A 19367-nucleotide genomic window follows, 5' to 3' on the forward strand; every position below is an offset into this window, starting at 1 on the left:
AGCCTTCTGCATCAAAAGTAAGGCTACTACCTGTTGTGCTACTAACAATGCAAACAGTAATGGAGTAAGCAGCACTAAACTTCTCTTCCCCTGAAGCTCTCAGCTCCTTGTAAATTTTTTTAACATTTGTTTACCGGGAAAATCTGACTTGGAATGAAGCCAATTTTCAGCAGAGGCTCAGGGAGAACTTCATCAGACACATGTCTTAGTAACATGGGAGCAAACCAAAGCACCCATAGGGAACCCACACAAACACAAGGAGGATATACAGACTCCACATAGAAGGCACCCCAACTGAGAATTGAACCAGACAACTGCTTGCTGTAAGACAAAACCGCTACCACTACACCACCCACTTGACACAACCGCATCTCTCAATTTCACAGCAGACGAAATCTGTAAAAATCAAAATGTATTTGCGGGGGGGGGGGGGTCAAGGGCCCAAAACCAGGGACACATTTTAAAAATTGCTTATATAATCTTAGAAAGTTGCTAAAATAGTGTTTTGTGTTACCATGTGTTTAGTGAATTCCGTTCTCAATGATTTGCCAAACAACCACAAATTTTGAGTGAAATATTCTGTGAAAATATAGACAGTTGAGGGCTAACTCAACTCCCTGAATCACAAGTGGTGGTATGGGTAGAGAGTGCAGGCCCTTGTACCTAAGGTACAAGGTTTGAGCTTGGGTAATTCTAACCACCAGCCATAACACACACACACACACACACACACACACACACACACACACACACACACACACACACACACACACACACACACACACACACCCATAATAGCTAAATGCAGCTGAATGGAGCACATAAAAACATCTTCTTGCTGTGGTTGACTCTAGCAACTGTATTTAAAAGGATAGTTCCTCGCACTTTTGTTTTCAAATTCTTCACGTTAGTGTGCAAAACATGCATGAATCCTCTGTTGGGTCCTCCTCCCTCTGCCGCTGTAACCCTATGGTTCCGACACCTGTGTGTGTGTGTGTGTGTGTGTGTGTGTGTGTGTGAGAATGAAAGTTCCAGTGATTGATTTGCTTAGAATTTTACACGTGTTTATAATGTGTGTGGCGTAGTTTGTAAAAATTTGTTGCTGTATAGTAAAGACATAGTTAAGGTAGCAGCTTTTTCTTGCAATGTCTTTTGGCTTTTCCCAGTTAGGGGTTTCCACAGCGGACCACCGGTCTGCAGATTGATACATAGTGTAGTTTTTACAGTGTCAAGTTGCCAGCCCGGCACCCAGCCTTCACAGAAGGCACATGCACACACACACACACACACACACACACACACACACACACACACACACACACACACACACACACACACCTATCTGCATGTCTTTAAAACTCACTCGACTGCAGGGAGGACATGCAGACTCTGGACAGAAGGCGCTCCAGCCGAGAATCAAACCAGAGACCCTCTTGCTGTGAGGCAACAGCGCTAACCACTGCACTACCACAGCCATACATCTTTTTAAAAAGTGAAATTTTGCTAGCTTCAGGTCATGCCTCCCTCCTTCCTTCCTTGAGTATCACATATACTGACTTTTAAGTCTTCATTAAATAGAGTACTTACTGTCTGCAATTATCAGAATTCTTTATCTTCAGACTGCAAAAGGCTGAATAAGTGTATGACCCCAGGGGAGGGAGAGAATGAAACTATTTTTGATATACGCATTAAAAGTCTGTTTTTATATAGCTTGAATAGCTTTATGGTCCCAGTGAGTATACATTAGTAAAATGTGTTACAGGTACTTTGCTGTGTATGTTTTCTTGGCAGTAAACTTTCAGTGTGATAGGTAAAATGATGTAAGAGCAAGACAGGCAGATTCTTAAAGAAAGTATCATGAGATTGTATTCATCCTTAGCATTGTGTGCACTGAGGAAGTTGACTTAAGATAAATGCCACAGAGGGACTGAACTCTTGCATTATTTTTTGTGCTTGTGCCTTACAGTGCCCTTAGGCATCATGTAAGCCATGAGCAACACTTAACCCTCCCTTTTGCTTTTCTCTTATAGTGTATAGTGTAGCCTATTCAGTATTCTTCAGCAGATGGAACTTTGTAGATTTATGTCATGCTTTGATGTCTTGACATGGAGAACTAAAACAGGACACCAAAGAAAGTATTATTTGATTAGGAAGTTGCTAGAAAAATAAAATGAGGTTCACTTAGATACAACACAAGTAGAAATATTCACTCTCTTTAAATTTAGGTTGGTCATGAATTAGAAACTGGCACAGCAGAATTAAGAAGCAACGTCAGATTTATAGAAGACAGAATGATTGGGTGATTTGTGCTTATTTTCTTTGTGTACAGTGTATTCTGTAAAGCTTATTAAGCATGTTATTTCTTAATAAAACTGCACAAGTTTGCATTACTTCATGTTAGTGACATTCAGCAGTCAAACAGTGGCTTAGTCAGACTTCATGCTGTATTTGCTGTTTGTATGATTCTGTTGCATGCAATGTTGTTCTTCTTTCGGCTTTTCCCGGTTAGGGGTTGCCACAGCAGAACTCCGGTCTGCTAATGATTGGCAGTAGATTTTTATGGTGCCGAGGTGCCAGCTCGATGGCCAACCTTCAACGAAGGCATGCCCATTCACGCATGTCTTTCGAAGGCCACTCGACCGCGGGGAGGACATGCAGACTCCACACAGAAGGCGCTCCAGCCGAGAATCGAATGGAAGAACCTCTTGCTGTGAAGCGACAATGAACTAAATTATAAACTACACCATTACATTATGGATGAGTAGAAAACAGTTTTTTACCCAGTCAGAATTGTGTTTGCTAAAGGGAAGGTTAATCTTTTCCTTGTTAGACACTAATTGTCGCATCATGATTTTTGATTCAGTTTTCTGTGCAGTATCTGTCATGTAAGTACTAGTTTAGTATCAGTATTCAGGTATCTAGTAGTGATAAAAATGCATTTATTTTCTGTAGAAATAGTGACAGTATTTTGTCCAGATTTAGCAAGAATTAGCCAATGTGTGAAAGCTACATTATCTTGGAAGGCTAATTTTCTTCAAATCCAGGACCTTTGTGCTGTTAATTTCCTAATTATTTGTTGTATTTCACAGGAAGAACCCCAATCACTTTAAAGAATTCAGCCACCCTGGTGATGAGGACTACAATCAATCTGCACAGGATGTTAATGTGAGTGACAGTGATGATGACAGACCAGAGTGTCCCTATGGGACAGCTTGTTATCGGTAAGTGACTACTTATAATTGTTTTTATCTTGTTTTCATTATTGTAATGCAAATAAACAGTGTACTGCTTTTGTATTTAAACCACATAGACATTACACTGTGTGCTGTCAAGAGAAAACCATGCACAAAGAACCGATTGATTTATTTTTATGTATCAACATTTGTTTAACAGGAATAGACTGCCCATACATGTCAAGCAGAGCACCTCCTTGGCCCTCTTCAAAAGGAACCTTGACGATTGGATGGGAAATAGGAAATTCACCCCGGGGATCACGTCAGTCGCCCTGCTAGACAGGGGTCCAGGGAAGTAAATATTGTGGGAAGAAATATACAGGGAATTGTTATGGCTAAGCTTGTATAGGCCATTGGGCCAGTAGCCTAGTAACAACCTATGAAAGTCCAACTGGGTCAGAAATAGCCAATTTATATCCGAGGCCTGGGGAGAAATGCTCCAAATAACAGAACAATTTTCAGTAACATATTAAGTAAAACATCTGAGTAGCATACTTTCAATTAATAAAATGTTAAAAAGGCAAAATACATAGAAATGTTACAAATAGAAGAAAAAGCAGTAATTATAATTCCAGATAGAATAATCTGTTATATTTGCAGCAATATTGCTAAAAGTCACAGTTTTTGTAAATAGATGTTAAGCAGGGGGTTTGAGAAAGGTTAGGATAGCTTTAGGGAGACATAAGAAGGGTAGTACTGATAGGGTAGTGAGGACACATAGATGCAAAATGACTTGTCCTAAAATTGTGCAGGGTGTTTATAGCAGTACATGCTTTGATAAAGTTAGCACCTTGTATTTGTTTTTTTATCTCAAGTCACACTTTTAACCAAGAAAATGCATTTGTTATCCCTCAGGCTTGTTGCTTTTAATTAGACCTAAAATGTTACAAGTAACTTTCATTTAGTAATAAACAAACAATGCGACTACTTGTAAAGTGTTTCAGTGTATTTGTGGCTTCAACTCATGTTTCACTACTGTGTTTTATTTTGTGTGAATCTGTTATTCTTAGAAGTACCCAAGTGCTCCCCTGTTTCAGTTTTATGTAACAATCTAGTGCAGTATTTGTATTCCAGAGAAGGGACATTTTAAGCAACACATGCACTGGTCTTCCAGGTTCATGTTTATTGTGTTTTTCCCCAGACATTTAGGTTTAATATTGTTTTTGTCAAGAAAGTAATGGATGCAAGTCTTCCAAGTGTCAAGCAGAATTATTTTGCAGAAATTCCAGCCATGTGATTCTCTGGTTAACCAAATAGCTGAATCCAACGAAGCTTACAAGACTTGGTGGCATAATAAGATCTGTCCATGTAAGGGCACCTTTCACACACCCAGACCATTGAGAGCTTTAGCAGAGCTGGATAAATTCAGTGGTGTGGGCACCGAGTTCTTCATAAGAGCTTTCCTCCCACTGAAGAGTACTCCTCTTGTAGGTTTTTGAGGATCAACTATTAGCTAGCTTTTCTCCTTTGAGGAAGAAAACTTGAATAATTTATTAATGACTAAAGTAGTAAAAATATTTTTTGCTAGAAATTTAATTTGTTTTGGGCTGTCACATTGAGAGGCTGTAGTTCTGTTATTACTTTAAATGTAAACTTCAGTATTCATAGTTCTCATTGCTGCAATAGCATTTAGGCTATGTGAGTTGTCACTTGCCAATGGCACAATAACCAGCCAGCTTCCAAAACCTCTGGCTCCCTCCCGAATTTCCACACCGACTGCTAATTGGTCAGCCCTGTGGAGGGAAAATCAGCAGAGTGGAAATTCTTCAGTACTTTTTGCCACCTCGTAAAGAAGCAGCTCAGAAGTTTCACAAAAACAGCAGCCCCACACTTCATACCCTTTCTGGTGGAAAAGTCCCCTTTGGGGAGTCCATCTACACAGAAGTTTTAATGTGTGTGTGTGTGTGTGTGTGTGTGTGTGTGTGTGTGTGTAACTACATACATATGTTTGTGTGTGTGTGTGTGTGTGTGTGTATATATATATATATATATATATATATATATATATATATATATATATATATATATATATATCTATATATATATATATATATATATATATATATATATATATATATATATATATATATATATATATATATATATATATAAAAAATTGTGTGTGTGCATTTATAGACATTTTTTTACTTTTATTTTCTTTAGTGATTCTAGTCCTTTAAGTAACCCAGTATTTCTTTAATTTTGGAAGTTTCCTATCAGAGACCATTATTCTTAGCTTCAGCTAATTTGGGAGAATATTTGGTGAGGAAATGTACTGCTTATGTAAATGTTTTTGTTTTAAAACAAAAGTTTTGCATGGAGAAGTGATTTTATTTGTAAGAAATTCTATGAGTGATATAGTGCTTGTTTTCACAACATGACAACTTACCTGCCATTATTTTCTGTCAGACTGATTTTATTCTAAAGGGGTTTCCTGACAGGAATTTAGTCTGCTGATTATTCATTACAGTGTTTTGGGGACTTTTTATGTGTGTGAAAGTGCAAGTGGGCTGTTTGTGCAAACTATTTGACAACTTACATTCTGACTGACTCATTCTAACATTTCTGACTGCATCTAAAACATCATCCTTGGTCGCAGCATGGATACTTACCACCTCTCCTGCTGGTTCGACTTCTGTTGTACCTAAAAAGGAGAAAAAAAAGAGCAACTTACCAGAGAGTACCTGCTGACTCCACAGACTCCGTCTTCACCTCTTTTGATGGTGGATGACACTATAGAGGTCAGCAGTCATTCTTCAGACAACTCACTCTGCCTTCGCTGGTGTAGTCCTTCCAGCCACCACAAACAGGAGGTCAGCTATGTCCTCTTCAGCTGTTACAGTATTTGAGCCAGGCATGAAAAAAACATTACTAGGGCATGGAGGTGTACTGTGGGGATGGTGCTGTGTGTATCTAGAGGACGAGACTTCTTGATGGAGCAGGTATTCCTTTTCCACGTTAGTCACTGTTGATACCTGTAAAGAAAAAAAAGTTACACAGTTAAATATTGTTTATCAGAAGACATGGTATCTGTAAGAAAAGATGATTCTCATTCTTTAACCAAAAATTGCAACAGTCAGTCAGTTATGGCACACAGAATTCAGTACCTTTAAGTCAGATCAGTCAAAATATTCCTGAGGAAGACATGTCAGATGATTCTGACAATGACAGAGACAGGGCTTCCTGATCTGTAGATTCGCAAACCCAAAACTTTGATCCTAAGGAAACTTGGTTCTCACAAGCTCCTTTGGAGGAATTTTCTTTTTTTCAGGTTATTGCCAGAGTAAATGAGGTGTTTCCATGGGCAGAAATGGATGTTCCCCTGAAGTGAGATATTAAGTGGATATGCCTCATTTTATACCTATTCCTTCTCTAGTGCCAGTCCTAGAGGATGTATATAATTCTGCCCATAACCACTGTGATTCACATACTTTAGTCTCCAAAAAGCAGATTAAGCTTTATAAAGTTTTCAGTCTAACAAATGCTATCCTGCCACAATATCATCTTTTCACAGTGGACAAAGGTTTTGGACAGATTTAAGAGATTTTTTTTGTTCTCCTTCCACTTTGGTGTATAGAATTGTTAACTATCAGACCCTTCAGTGGAAGGTAGTGCCTATTTCATTTCTGTTGTTTACAACATTTTGCAAGTATCTAAACTTGTCTTGAGGAGTGTATATGATTGTGCAGATATTGTGTCTAGGGCCTCTGCTTCTGCCATTGTTTTGAGGAAGTATGCCTGGGTATAAAACCAAAAGCTTTCGAAACAGGTATGTTCTTAGCCTTAAGCAGCATTCTACCATCACCCAGAATGATGCTTCAATACAAACAGAAAATGATTGACTTTAATAATTGGTTTAGTTTCTGGTGTCATTCCAAGGGCATCCAGTACCTGACAGCCTGGGATGACATGATTGACAAACCACAATGCTTTGCCAGAGATGGCCTGCATTTGTTTTCCTTGGGCTTCAGGCTCCTGGCAAAGGCTCTTGCCTCCCCATAGTGCCTTTTTTAGGCAATGCCATGAGGTCAAAACTACCAACATGAGAATTTTATCAAAACGTAAACTAAAGATCATGCTGCTAAATGCTAGGAGTCTGAACATGAAACTGCACACATTGCAAGCATTCTTAACCCTGGAAGAAGCTGACATTTGTGCAGTCACACAAACCTAGTTCAAAGCTACAGAGAGCACCTCAGCTGTACCAGGTTACTCATCCGGTTATTCATTCAGACCCCAAACTGTGGGCAGCAAAACAAAAGGAGATGGAATCAGGAATACAAGACAGAATGAAATCCTCCTTCTCAAGGAAGAGTAAACCTATGTAATGGACATATACAATAAATAAACTCTATAATAAAAGGAAAAAATGCTGCCCAGGACCAGGAAGGAGCAGGTGCCTAACTGGAAGCAATATCTCCTTAGCTTGAACAAGCAAATAAGAGCACTAGTGAAATCCTCCAAAGCAAACTTCGAGTCTAAACTGGCCACATCTACTAAAGACAATTATAAGGCCTTCTTCACATATGTCTGCAGTCTCAAGGGAAGCACACAGATCTGCTCAGAACTGGTGGTCAAGGACACCACAAACACTGCAGATATAGCCAACCTGCTGGCAGACAGGTTCAGTGAAAACATCACTCCTCTGCTTCCCCATCAGTAAAACAGGACATGCCCAGTACCTGCCCCCCTCCCCTTATCTATAGGGAGCAAGTCATCACTGCCTTCTCAAAGGCAAAAATGCAGCCTCCATTGGACCCGATAACTTTCCAGGCTGCATCCCTATATATGAACTCAGGCAGGAACTTGCAGCACAATTAGGTACCCTGTTCAACCAAAGCCTGGGTACAGTCTTCATCCCAGCTGAGTGGAGGACAGCTACTGTCATCACTTTGCACACTTATCCAGGATATTATAGACCCATCAGCCTAACTAGCCTGATGTCCTTCAAGGATGCATCTGCAGTCATAACATATGGGTTGTCCTGCCTCAGGCAGCCCTTCGGTCGGCCGGATTCCAAAGTCTGGGTCTGGCCTCGGCTGATGTCGCACTTTCCCCGACGTCAGAACGCCTGGGGTATAAAAGCATCAGCCAACGCCATTTTCCCCAGTCTTTCTTGCCGCGTGGTGCCCGAAGCAGAAGCAGTTCGCAAGTGCCGGTCGGCCAGCTCCTGTGATTCAGCTACCAAAGACTTCGAAAAAGCTAAGTAACCCGTTGGGGACTCTTTCTTGCCTCAGCCGATGTCAGATAAAGTAAATAATTGTTTAACTTGTGGGAAACAAATACCTCATAAGGATTTCCACTCTTACTGCCTCCCTTGCTTAGGCCCAGACCACGTCGTCTCGGCCTGCGCTGCTTGTGCTTCCTTCAACCGATGAACTCTTAGACGTCGGTCGGAGTTTGCAGAGGAATTTTTTGGGGCTAATTTTGCATACAAGATGCCGTCGGAGACTCCGACTTCGCATGTGCTTCCTATTACCGAATCCACTCAACCGACTACCTCGGCCCCGGAGGCTCCGGCCGAGTCGGTTATTGAATTACCTACTGAAACCGGTGTCCAGGACATGTCCGACACCATTCCTTTAGACAAGTCTACTCCTGCACGTGGTGCAGCCAGACCCCCTGCATCCATGTCCATTAAGGCCTTTTCTAGGGTTAAAGCTGCCAAACTTGCTAAAGCTTTGCCTCCCAAGACTACCTCTCAGAGGCCTTCTACTGGCTCTCAGATTCTCAGCCTAGCAGAGGATCTTATCTCTTTAATTAGAGGTTCTCAACCTCACCCAGACAGGGGCTCTCTTCCACCACCAGACAAAAGGCACAGGGTTGAGCCCTCTGACCCCCACTCTTCAGATGAGTCTACGGATGGATCTGTGTTGTCAGACCACCAGCAGGAGGCTTATTCGGCCTACGAGGATTCTGATGCTGAAGAATCTATTCCTTCAGCCTCCCCTCCTGAAGAGTTTTCTTTTGGTGAGACACTGCACTCTATGAGAGAACATTTTCAATGGCAGGGCCAGGAATTTTCTGATTCTAGAAAGAGATTAAGGACCTTTTTACATTTACCTCAGCATAGGCCTTTAGCTATACCTCCTGTTTTGAATGTTATTGATGATGTGTACTCTGATGCTAGTACAGCCCCTGATGTTCTTCATCTCACATTGCTGCAGTCCTTACATATGGGTAGTCCGCTGTCCTCGGTCGGCCCGAATACCAAAGTATAAGGCTGACGTCGGTCAAGGCGCTTAAGACTGACATCAGGACGTCAGGGTACAAATGCGCATGACCGACGTCATTTGCCGCATGGTCCGATGCAGAAGCAGCGTTGCAAGTGCCGTTCGGCGTTCTGAAATTTTTCGAGTTCGGAGTTTCAGACCGAATCAAAGTTGGCTAAGTACCCCGTTGGGGAATATTTTGGTTTTTTCTTGCCTCAGTGTTTTACCGGATGTCAGAAAAAGTGAATAACTGTATTTCTTGTGGGAAACAGATACCGCATAGGGATTATCATTCTTTGTGTATTCCTTGTTTGGGGCCTGAGCACGACGTTGTTGGGTGTCGCTTTTGTGCTAGGTTCAATAAGCGCACTATTAAGCGAAGGTTAGATTGTGCTAGGCTGGTCTTCGGGAAGCGGTGCAATTATAATATGCCGTCGGATTCTCCGGCGCCCGCTTCTTCGAAGAAGCGCAAAGACAAAGCAGTTAAACCCAGGCAAGAAGAGTCGTCCGTTCCGGATGCCAGTTCTTTAGAGGCGTCAGTGGAACCGGTGGTTCCGACGGAGGCTTCTCTGGAGTCCCAGGGGGAGACTTTGATATTGCAGGATGTGGCCTCTCAGGAGGCAGGTCAGGCTGAAGGGGCTTCTCAGGTTACTGTACTCCCCTCCCTTCCTAGGGTGGTTAGGCCCTCTCCTTCTGTTTCCAAGGCTTCTCACAGAGGCAGGCCAGGTTTAGCTTCTGTTGGTGTCACTCCTAGTGCAGCAGGGTCTGTGCCCAAGAAGCACATGCTTAAAATGGCAGAAGATTTGATTACTCTGATTAGAGGTTCTTTGCCCCCTCCGGATAAGAGGCCTAGGGTGGAGCCAGAGTTGGAGAGTTTTGAGCAGGCTTCGGATGTTTCTGAGTCTTCGGCTGAAGACTTGCAGGAGTACTCTCCTTATTCTGATTCTGATGCAGATGATTCCACTCCTTCTGCTTCTCCTCCAGAGTATTTTTCTTTTTCAGAGACTCTGCATTCCATGAGGGAACATTTTAAGTGGGAAGGTCAGGACTTCTCTGATTCCAGGAAGAGGCTTAGGGAATTTTTGCTTTTACCCCAGCATAGGCCCTTGGCTATACCCCCTGTTCTGGATGTTGTGGAGGATGTGTTTGCAGAGGCTTCACTTAATCCTGATTCTCTGCCTCCTGCTCCTGTTAAACCGGATAGGTATTACAGGGTGCCTGAGGCTCATAAATATCTTTATAAGAGTCCTAGGGCGGACCCAGAAACTGTTAGTCAGGGACCTAAGGGTGTCAAGGCTTCTGTTGTGAAAAATCCGGTTCCTCCAGATAAAGAGGCCAGAGCTTTGGATAGATGGGGAAAGAAAGTCTATACATCTTCTACCTTAGCTATGAGGGCTTTGAATTGCCAGTTTCATATGTTGAAATATCAAAACTATCTTCTTTCTCAATTGAAGTCTAAGGTGGATGCTCTGGCGGAAGGCATTGAGTGTAAAGAATTACAAGATTTGGTGCATGTTTCTGAACAGGTGGGTAAGCATTCTTTACAATGTGGTTTTGATGCTGTACAGGCCTGCGTCTAGGGTGGCTGCCACTGGTTCAGTTCTTCAGGCACGCATGGCTGAGGGATCAGAATTTATCTGACCATGTTAAGACAAGGATTTTGGATGCTCCTTTACAGTCTGATGTGTTGTTTGGTTCACCTGTGGAGTCAGTCTTGAAGAAAATGGAAGACAAGGCTAAGTCTATGCAGGCTGTTAAATATTTTTTGCAAGTTCAGCCTCCGAAGTTTAGTAGGAATTGGCCTGCTAAGGGGTGGACGTATCCTTCTTATGATTCTCAGTCTAGGGGTAGATCTAGACGTGGTAGGGGCAGAGCTCAGAGTTCTTTCAGACCACCTGCACAATCTTCGGGTGAGGGCAGGGGCCAGTCCTTTCGTAAACAGGCCCAATGACCTACCTTTTCAGCTGCCAGATCCTTCTTGCCTGGCAGCACCTTTGGGAGGAAGGTTGGCACTCTTCAAGGAAAATTGGAATTTGATTACCCAAGACAAATGGGTATTGGATATCATACACCGAGGTTACAAGTTTTATTTCCATACCTTGCCTCCTTTCAAAGGCATGCCGGACGTTCCTCCTCAGCAAAGACTAGAGGCTCACAAACAAATTTCTCTGCTACTTCAAATAAGGGCCATACAACCGGTCCCTCAGCCAGAAGTGGGCCTAGGATTTTATTCTCGCCTGTTCCTAGTACCAAAGAAAGGGGACACGTGGAGACCAATCTTGGATTTATCCATCCTCAACACATATCTGGACATTCCCAAGTTCAAAATGTTGACGTTACAACAGCTTTTACCTCTGCTGGGCAAAGATCACTGGATGGTGACTCTGGATCTCAAGGAGGCTTACCTTCATGTTCCTATCAGGCTCAGTTGCAGAAAGTATCTGCGTTTTCGGGCTGGGACTTCTCATTATCAGTTCTCTGCATTGCCCTTTGGCTTATCTACTGCGCCCAGAGTGTTCACGAAGGTTCTGGCTCCAGTTATAGCTTTCTTCAGGCTAAGAGGAATACAAATCTATCCTTATTTGGACGATTGCCTGATTCTGGCCCAAGGAAAGGACGGACTTCTTCATCATTTACAGTATGTGATAGCAGTGTTAAGATGCCTGGGGTATTCTGTGAACGAAATAAAGTCCAGTCTAGTACCCTCTCAGGACATGTGCTTTCTGGGTGTGAGACTGAATACAGCATCCCAGATGGCCTTTTGACCCCGGACAAACAAAAGAATCTTTCTCTTTACTTCCATCAATTGTCTCGTCAGTCCAGGCTGACTGCAAGGACAGTCCTTCAAGCCTTGGGGTTCATGGCATCTTGTATTCTGGTACTTCCCAATGCCAAACTGCATATGAGGAAGCTACAATGGTATCTCAAAAATGTATGGACACAGCACTGCCAAGATATGGACACTGTCATTCAGATAATACCTTGCATTCAAAAGGAATTTTTGTGGTGGGCTCAGGAATGTCACCTAAACAAGGGACTCTCTGTGACCCGGCCAGAGGCGAGTCAGATTCTAACAACAGATGCCTCAGACAAAGCTTGGGGAGCTCATCTACATGGAAAGTGGGTACAAGACACGTGGCCTGCCAGACTTCAACATCTACATATCAACTTGAAGGAGATGTTAGCAGTCCAATTTGCATTAATGGCTTTCAAGGATTTACTTCTTCCAGGGCAGGTGTTGGTTCTAACAGACAACACAACTGTCATGTGGTACATCAACAAGCAAGGGGGAACTCATTCTTATCCTCTATGCAGACAAGCAATGATTTTGTGGGAGACTGCTCTCAGTTTACAGCTAAATCTTCAGGCAAGGTTTCTGCCGGGAGTACAGAACTCCTTAGTAGATGTGTTGAGCAGACAAATTATGGATCCCCACGAGTGGAAATTGGATCCTCATGTATTTCAGAAATTGACAGTGTTATGGGGAACTCCAGACATAGATCTGTTCGCTTCTCCACTAAACTACCAGCTGCCAAAGTTTTGCACAAAAAGGTTTCAGCCCACAGCCTGGAAAGTGGATGCTCTCTCATTCAATTGGAGCAATCTTCATGTGTATGCCTTTCCGCCTCTGCCTCTCCTCCCAAAGGTACTCCTGAAGGTCAGACAGGACAAGCCAAAGATGATTTTAATAGCTCCAGATTGGCCTCGACAGCACTGGTACCCATTACTGAGAAGTCTGGTACGGGAGCCTCCATGGCCTTTGCCTTGATTCCACACCTGCTGTCTCAGGAGAACAGTCATTTACTCAATGTCAAACTTCACTCTCTACATCTAACAGCCTGGCATATTCTGTTTTAAACCCTGGAGGGTCTCCGCTTCCACAGCAAGTTTTGAATGTTATTTTGGAGGCCAGAAGGTCTAGTACAAGGAAGGTGTACTCAGATAAATGGAGGAGATTTTTATTTTGGAGTACAGCAAAGGAATTTGATGTTTCTAAGCCTAATTTAAGTGTGGCTCTTCAATATCTTACTGAGTTACTGGACAAAGGTTTGTCCTTCTCCTCTATTAAGGTTCATGCTGCAGCAATTTCTGCTCACTATGACTGTGACCCACCTTTGTTTTCTCATCCTTTGTTTAAGCAATTCCTTAGAGGGGCAAAGAATATAAGACCCCCACGTAGAGCTCCTACTCCTGCTTGGGATCTCAATTTTGTGTTGGAGAAACTCACTCTACAACCTTTTGAGCCTGCAGCTACTGCCGAGTTGAAATATTTATCATGGAAGACTGCTTTTTTGTTGGCCATTACCTCTGCAAGAAGGGTTTCTGAATTACAGGCCCTCATGGCGGTTGAGCCTTTCTTAATTTTCCATAAGGATAGGGTATCTTTGCGTACTAATCCTTCCTTTATGCCTAAAGTGGTTTCTAGTGTGGCTTTAAACCAAACTATTCATTTGCCTACTTTTTATGCAAACCCCCAAAATAAAGGGGAAAAGATTTTGCACACTTTGGATATACACAGGCAGTTGCGATATTATTTGAGCAGAACTAAAGGGTTCAGGCAGCCTCAGCAGTTATTTGTTTCATTTGCTTTGGGTTCTCAGGGCAAGCCTGTTTCAAAACAAACTATTTCTAAGTGGATTGGTTTTGTATTGCTTTCTGTTATTCCCATCATGGTAAGGAGATTCCAGCTGGGATTAGGCCTCATTCCACTAGGGCTACTGCCACTTCTACAGCTTTTTAAGGGGTGGCTACTAAAGATATTTTGGAGGCAGCTACTTGGAGTTCAGTGCATACTTTCTCTAAGCATTACCACCTTCCACTTTACTCTAAATCTAGGGCTGGTTTTGCCACTGCAATTTTACAGGGCATTTTGGCAGCTCCTAATGCTTTATAGTTTTGCCATCCTCCCTTACCTCTGCTTTGGGATTCTACCCATATGTAAGGACTGCAGCAATGTGAGATGAAGAACATAGTACAGTTTTGTACCTACCATAAATGTAGATGTTCGAAGATCCACATTGCTGCAGTCCAATTACCTCCCTCCTTCCCTCTGTAGTTAGAGGCGGTTGTGTGGTTTGGTTTGTGAATATTGTAAATATTGTAAATAGGATTAGTGCAGGGGTGGTTGGTTGTTTTTTGCTGTCTTTTGGTTTGGCCTTTCTTTTTAGGGCCTTCTGACATCTGGGGCAAGAAAAGACTGAGGATATGACGTCGGTCATGCGCATTTGTACCCTGACGTCCTGATGTCAGTCTTAAGCGCCTTGACCGACGTCAGCCTTATACTTTGGTATTCGGGCCGACCGAGGACAGCGGACTACCCATATGTAAGGACTGCAGCAATGTGGATCTTCGAACATCTACATTTATGGTAGGTACAAAACTGTACTATTCTCTCCCTCCGGCTCCTGCCAAACCTGATAGGTACTGCAGGGTCCCGGATTCTCATCTACACCTGTACAAGGCCCACACTGCAGACCCAGAAACTATTTCCCAGGGCCCAAAAGGGGTTGCAGCTGCCACTGCTAAAAATCCTCTTCCTTCTGAAAGGGAGTCTAGAGCTTTAGAGAGATGGGGAAAGAAAGTTTATACTTCTGCAACTCTTTCCATGAGGGCATTAAATTGTCAATTTCATATGATTCAGTACCAAGAGTATTTGTTAGATGAATTGTATAAGAAGCTTTCCTCCTCTGAACCCCTTGACCATAAATCACTTCAGGATCTGGTACATAACTCACAGCAGGTTAGCAACCATTTTTTGCAGTGTGGTTATGATGCACTGGAAGCTTCATGTAGGTCAGCTATGACAGGGGCAGTTATACGTAGGCATGCCTGGTTGAAGGAACAATCTCTACCGGACCATGTTAAAGCTAAGCTCCTGGATGCTCCAATGGAAAAACCAAAATTATTTGGTTCCACGGCTCAGGAGGTCTTAAAGAAGTTTGAAGAAAAAGCAAAATCTGTGCAAACAGTCAAGGACTTTCTGCAGGTACAACCACCGAGATTCAGCAGAAATTGGCCTACTAAGAATTGGTCCTTTCCGGACTCAGACAGATCCCAGAGAGGCAGGAACAGGCGTGCCAGAGGTAGAGGGCAAGCTAGAGGCTCCTACAGAGGCTGTCAGTGGCAGCCTCCCAACCAGAGAGGTAGTGCAGGAACAACAACAACAACAACTGCTACACCAGGACAGACTCAATGACTTTATTTTGACTCCGCCGACCAGGTCTCAATTATAAGCACCATTGGGCGGAAAGCTTTCTTTATTTTCAAAAAATTGGCATTACATTACAAGGGACTCATGGACACTGCAAATAATAGACAAAGGATACAGGTTCCATTTCCACACATTGCCAAAAAGAAAAGGAATGCCAGACCTGCCACCAAATCAGAGGGCAGAGGCTTTGAAGCAAATCACCAAATTGATACAAATGAAAGCCATAGAAAAGGTACCTCTTTCAGAACAAGGCCAAGGATTTTATTCCAGATTATTCCTTGTTCCAAGAAAAGAAAATCAATGGAGGCCTATTCTCGACCTGTCCACACTGAATACTTACCTCATTGTGCCAAAATTCAAGATGCTGACCCTACAGCAGCTTCTTCCCATGCTGGGCAAGGAGTCTTGGCTGGTGACTCTAGATCTCAAGGAGGCATACCTGCATGTCCCTATTCGACAAAGTTGCAGAAGACACCTCAGATTTCTTGCAGGATCAGAGCATTATCAATTCTCAGCATTGCCCTTTGGCTTATCTACTGCGCCCAGAGTATTCACAAAATGCCTGGCATCAGTATTTGCACACTGCAGACTTCAGGGGATTCAAATCTACCCATATCTGGACGACTGCCTTATACAAGCGGACAACAAGAAAATTTTGTTAAAGGACTTGGACTATGCCATCCACCTATTACAGGCCTTGGGATACACAGTCAACATCCAAAAATCAAGACTTGTTCCATCCCAAAGAATAACCTTTTTGGGTGCAGATCTAGACACAACCACCCAAATGGCCTTCCTCACAGAAGAAAAACAAAAACAACTTCCAGATTACTTCAAGAATCTGAGAAAACAAACTCAGCTGACTGCAAGGAAAATCCTGCAGGCCCTGGGTTACATGGCATCCTGCATAATTCTAATTCCACAAGCCAGGCTGCATATGAGAAAATTGCAATGGTACCTAAGGAGTGTATGGACTCAGCACAGTCACAGCTTAGAAACTTTGATCCCACTCATTCCTTGTCTTCAAAAGGAATTCCTGTGGTGGGCTCAAGCCTGTCAGTCCAACAGAGGGTTGCCTTTCAACAAACCAAAAGCAAACCAAACCATCACCACGGACGCTTCAGACTGAGGTTGGGGAGCACACATGGAGGACAAATGTATCCAAGGGCTATGGTCTCAAGGACAGCTGCGCATGCACATAAACCAAAAGGAAATGCTGGCAGTGATACACGCAATCGAGGCCTTCAAACCTTTCCTTCATCAGGGCCACCTGCTAATAAGGACAGACAACACCACAGTTATGTGGTACATAAACAAGCAAGGAGGCACGCATTCCTACCCTCTATGCAGACTGGCCATGAATCTATGGGAACTTTGCTTGAAACTCAATATACAACTACAGTCCCAGTTCGTGCCAGGGAAAGACAATACTCTGGCAGACAGCTTAAGCAGAACTACCATGGATGCACACAAATGGATGCTGCACCCAGACATCTTCTTACTCATAACACAATCATGGGGGAGGCCGGAGATGGTTCTGTTTGCCTCACCCCACAATCATCAACTGAAGACTTTTTGCTCAAGGACATACCACCCACAAGCATGGAAGGTGGACGCTCTTTCAGCTGGAAAGCTCGAAAAGTCTTTGCTTTCCCACCACTCCCATTAATGTCCAAGGTTTTACTGAAGATCAGGGCAGAACAGCCAAGAGTGATTCTGATAGCTCCAGACTGGCCAAGGCAGCACTGGTACCCACTGTTGAAGAGCATGTCACAGACGAAACCGTGGCCTCTCCCCCTATGGCCACTTCTTCTAACGCAGAACAATTTCAAGATCCTGCATCCCAACCTAAAAACCTTGCAGCTAACTGCCTGGAGAATACCATGATTCCTCCTCAGAATAGCTTATCCCAGAGAGTAAAGGACATTATTATGGAAGCTCGCCGTCCTTCCACAAGGAAGGCATACTCAGCAAAATGGAAAAGATTTCTCATTTGGAACACAACAAAAGGCCTAGATGTGACAGTGATGAGCATGACACATATACTGGAATACTTAGCAGAATTGTTCCACAATGGCCTGTCTTATTCTTCCATTAAGATACATGCCTCAGCAATTTCAGCAGAATACAATGCAAATCCACCTGTCTTCTCGCATCCTCTCTTAAGACAATTTCTCAGGGGAATCAAAAACATCAATCCTCCAAGAAAACCACCTTTACCTACTTGGGACCTTAACTTTGTGCTGGAGAAACTAACACTTCCTCCCTTTGAACCAGCAGCATTGGCGGATCTACAGTTTTTGTCTTGGAAAACTGCATTCCTTCTGGCCATAACTTCAGCAAGAAGAGTATCTGAGTTACAAGCTTTAATGGCAGTGCAGCCATTTCTTATTTTTCATCAAGACAGAGTTTCATTGAGAACCAATCCTACTTTTATGCCAAAGGTGGTATCTAGGGTATCCTTGAACCAAGCAATTCACTTGCCTACATTCTTCCCAAATCCACAAAATAAAGGGGAGAAACTTCTACACACTCTGGATATACACAGACAATTACGCTACTATTTGGACAGAACTAAAAGTTACAGAAAGACTGACCAACTGTTTGTAGCATATGCTGCTGGGGCACAAGGAAAAGCAATTTCCAAACAGACAATTTCAAAATGGATAGGAAATTGCATTCGCTTTTGTTACTCCTTTCATGGAAAGACTGTTCCTGTAAACATTAGGCCTCATTCCACGAGAGCCAAAGCCACCACTACAGCCTTCCTAAGAGGGGTGGCTACCAAGGACATTTTAGAAGCTGCTACATGGAGCTCCGTGCATACATTTGCCAAGCATTACAATTTACCGTTATACTCCAGATCCAGAGCAGGTTTTTCTACAGCAGTCCTGCAGGGTATCTTAACTACACCATCATTTTCTTAGTACCTCCACCCCCAGATTGGCTATGGTATTCTACCCATATGTTATGACTGCAGATGCATCCTTGAAGGACATAGTACAGTTTTATACCTACCATAAATGTAGATGTCCGATAGGTATGCATCTGCAGTCAGGTTTACCCTCCCTCCTTCCCCTCTGTGGTATTCCTAGGGTGCTTACCCCTCCATTAGCTAGCTGGGGGAATCTGTTATGGTGTATTTGTTTGTATGTATATATATGTATATATGTATATATTTTTGCAATATGTTTGGAATTTTTTGGCATTTTATCCAAATTTAGCCTTCATAGAGGGCACCTGGCATCTGGGGCAAGAAAAACTGAGGAAAATGGCGTCGGCTGATGCTTTTATATCCCAGGCGCTCTGACGTCGGGGAAAGTGCGACATCAGCCGAGGCCAGACCCAGACTTTGGAATCCAGCCGACCGAAGGGCTGCCTGAGGCAGGACAACCCATATGTTATGACTGCAGATGCATACCTATCGGACATCTACATTTATGGTAGGTACAAAACTGTACTATCTGCATGGCCATGGAGCAGATTATCGTGGACTTCATTAACAAGGAAATTGGCAACCTCCAGACACTTGATCCCACACGGTTTGGTTTTTGTCAAGGGGAGGTCATGCCTGTTAAATTTGTTCAACTTCTTTGAGACAGTCACCAAGGCCATAGACAAAGGGAAGACAGTGAGCACCGTCTACCTTGACCTGACCAAGGACTTCAATACTGTTCCCCACTCCGGTATAATAGGTAAACTCTTTCAACT

The 19367-nt window shown here is 43.1% G+C and overlaps 1 protein-coding gene across 1 annotated transcript in view; it reads left to right on the plus strand.

Annotated features, from left to right (window-relative positions):
• The first annotated feature begins 2847 nt into the window (after window positions 1–2847).
• LOC122792351 (aprataxin and PNK-like factor) overlaps window positions 2848–19367 on the plus strand; it is a 637979-nt gene continuing 621459 nt past the window's right edge. The window contains exons 1-2 of the mRNA XM_044060144.1: window positions 2848–2885; window positions 3090–3221. Of these exons, the coding sequence (XP_043916079.1) occupies window positions 2848–2885; window positions 3090–3221 (170 nt within the window). The remainder of the gene's footprint in view (window positions 2886–3089; window positions 3222–19367) is intronic.

The sequence above is a fragment of the Protopterus annectens genome, chromosome 1.part2 (assembly GCF_019279795.1).
Source record: "Protopterus annectens isolate FY-2018-M chromosome 1.part2, PAN1.0, whole genome shotgun sequence".
NCBI classification, from domain to species: Eukaryota; Metazoa; Chordata; order Ceratodontiformes; family Protopteridae; genus Protopterus; species Protopterus annectens.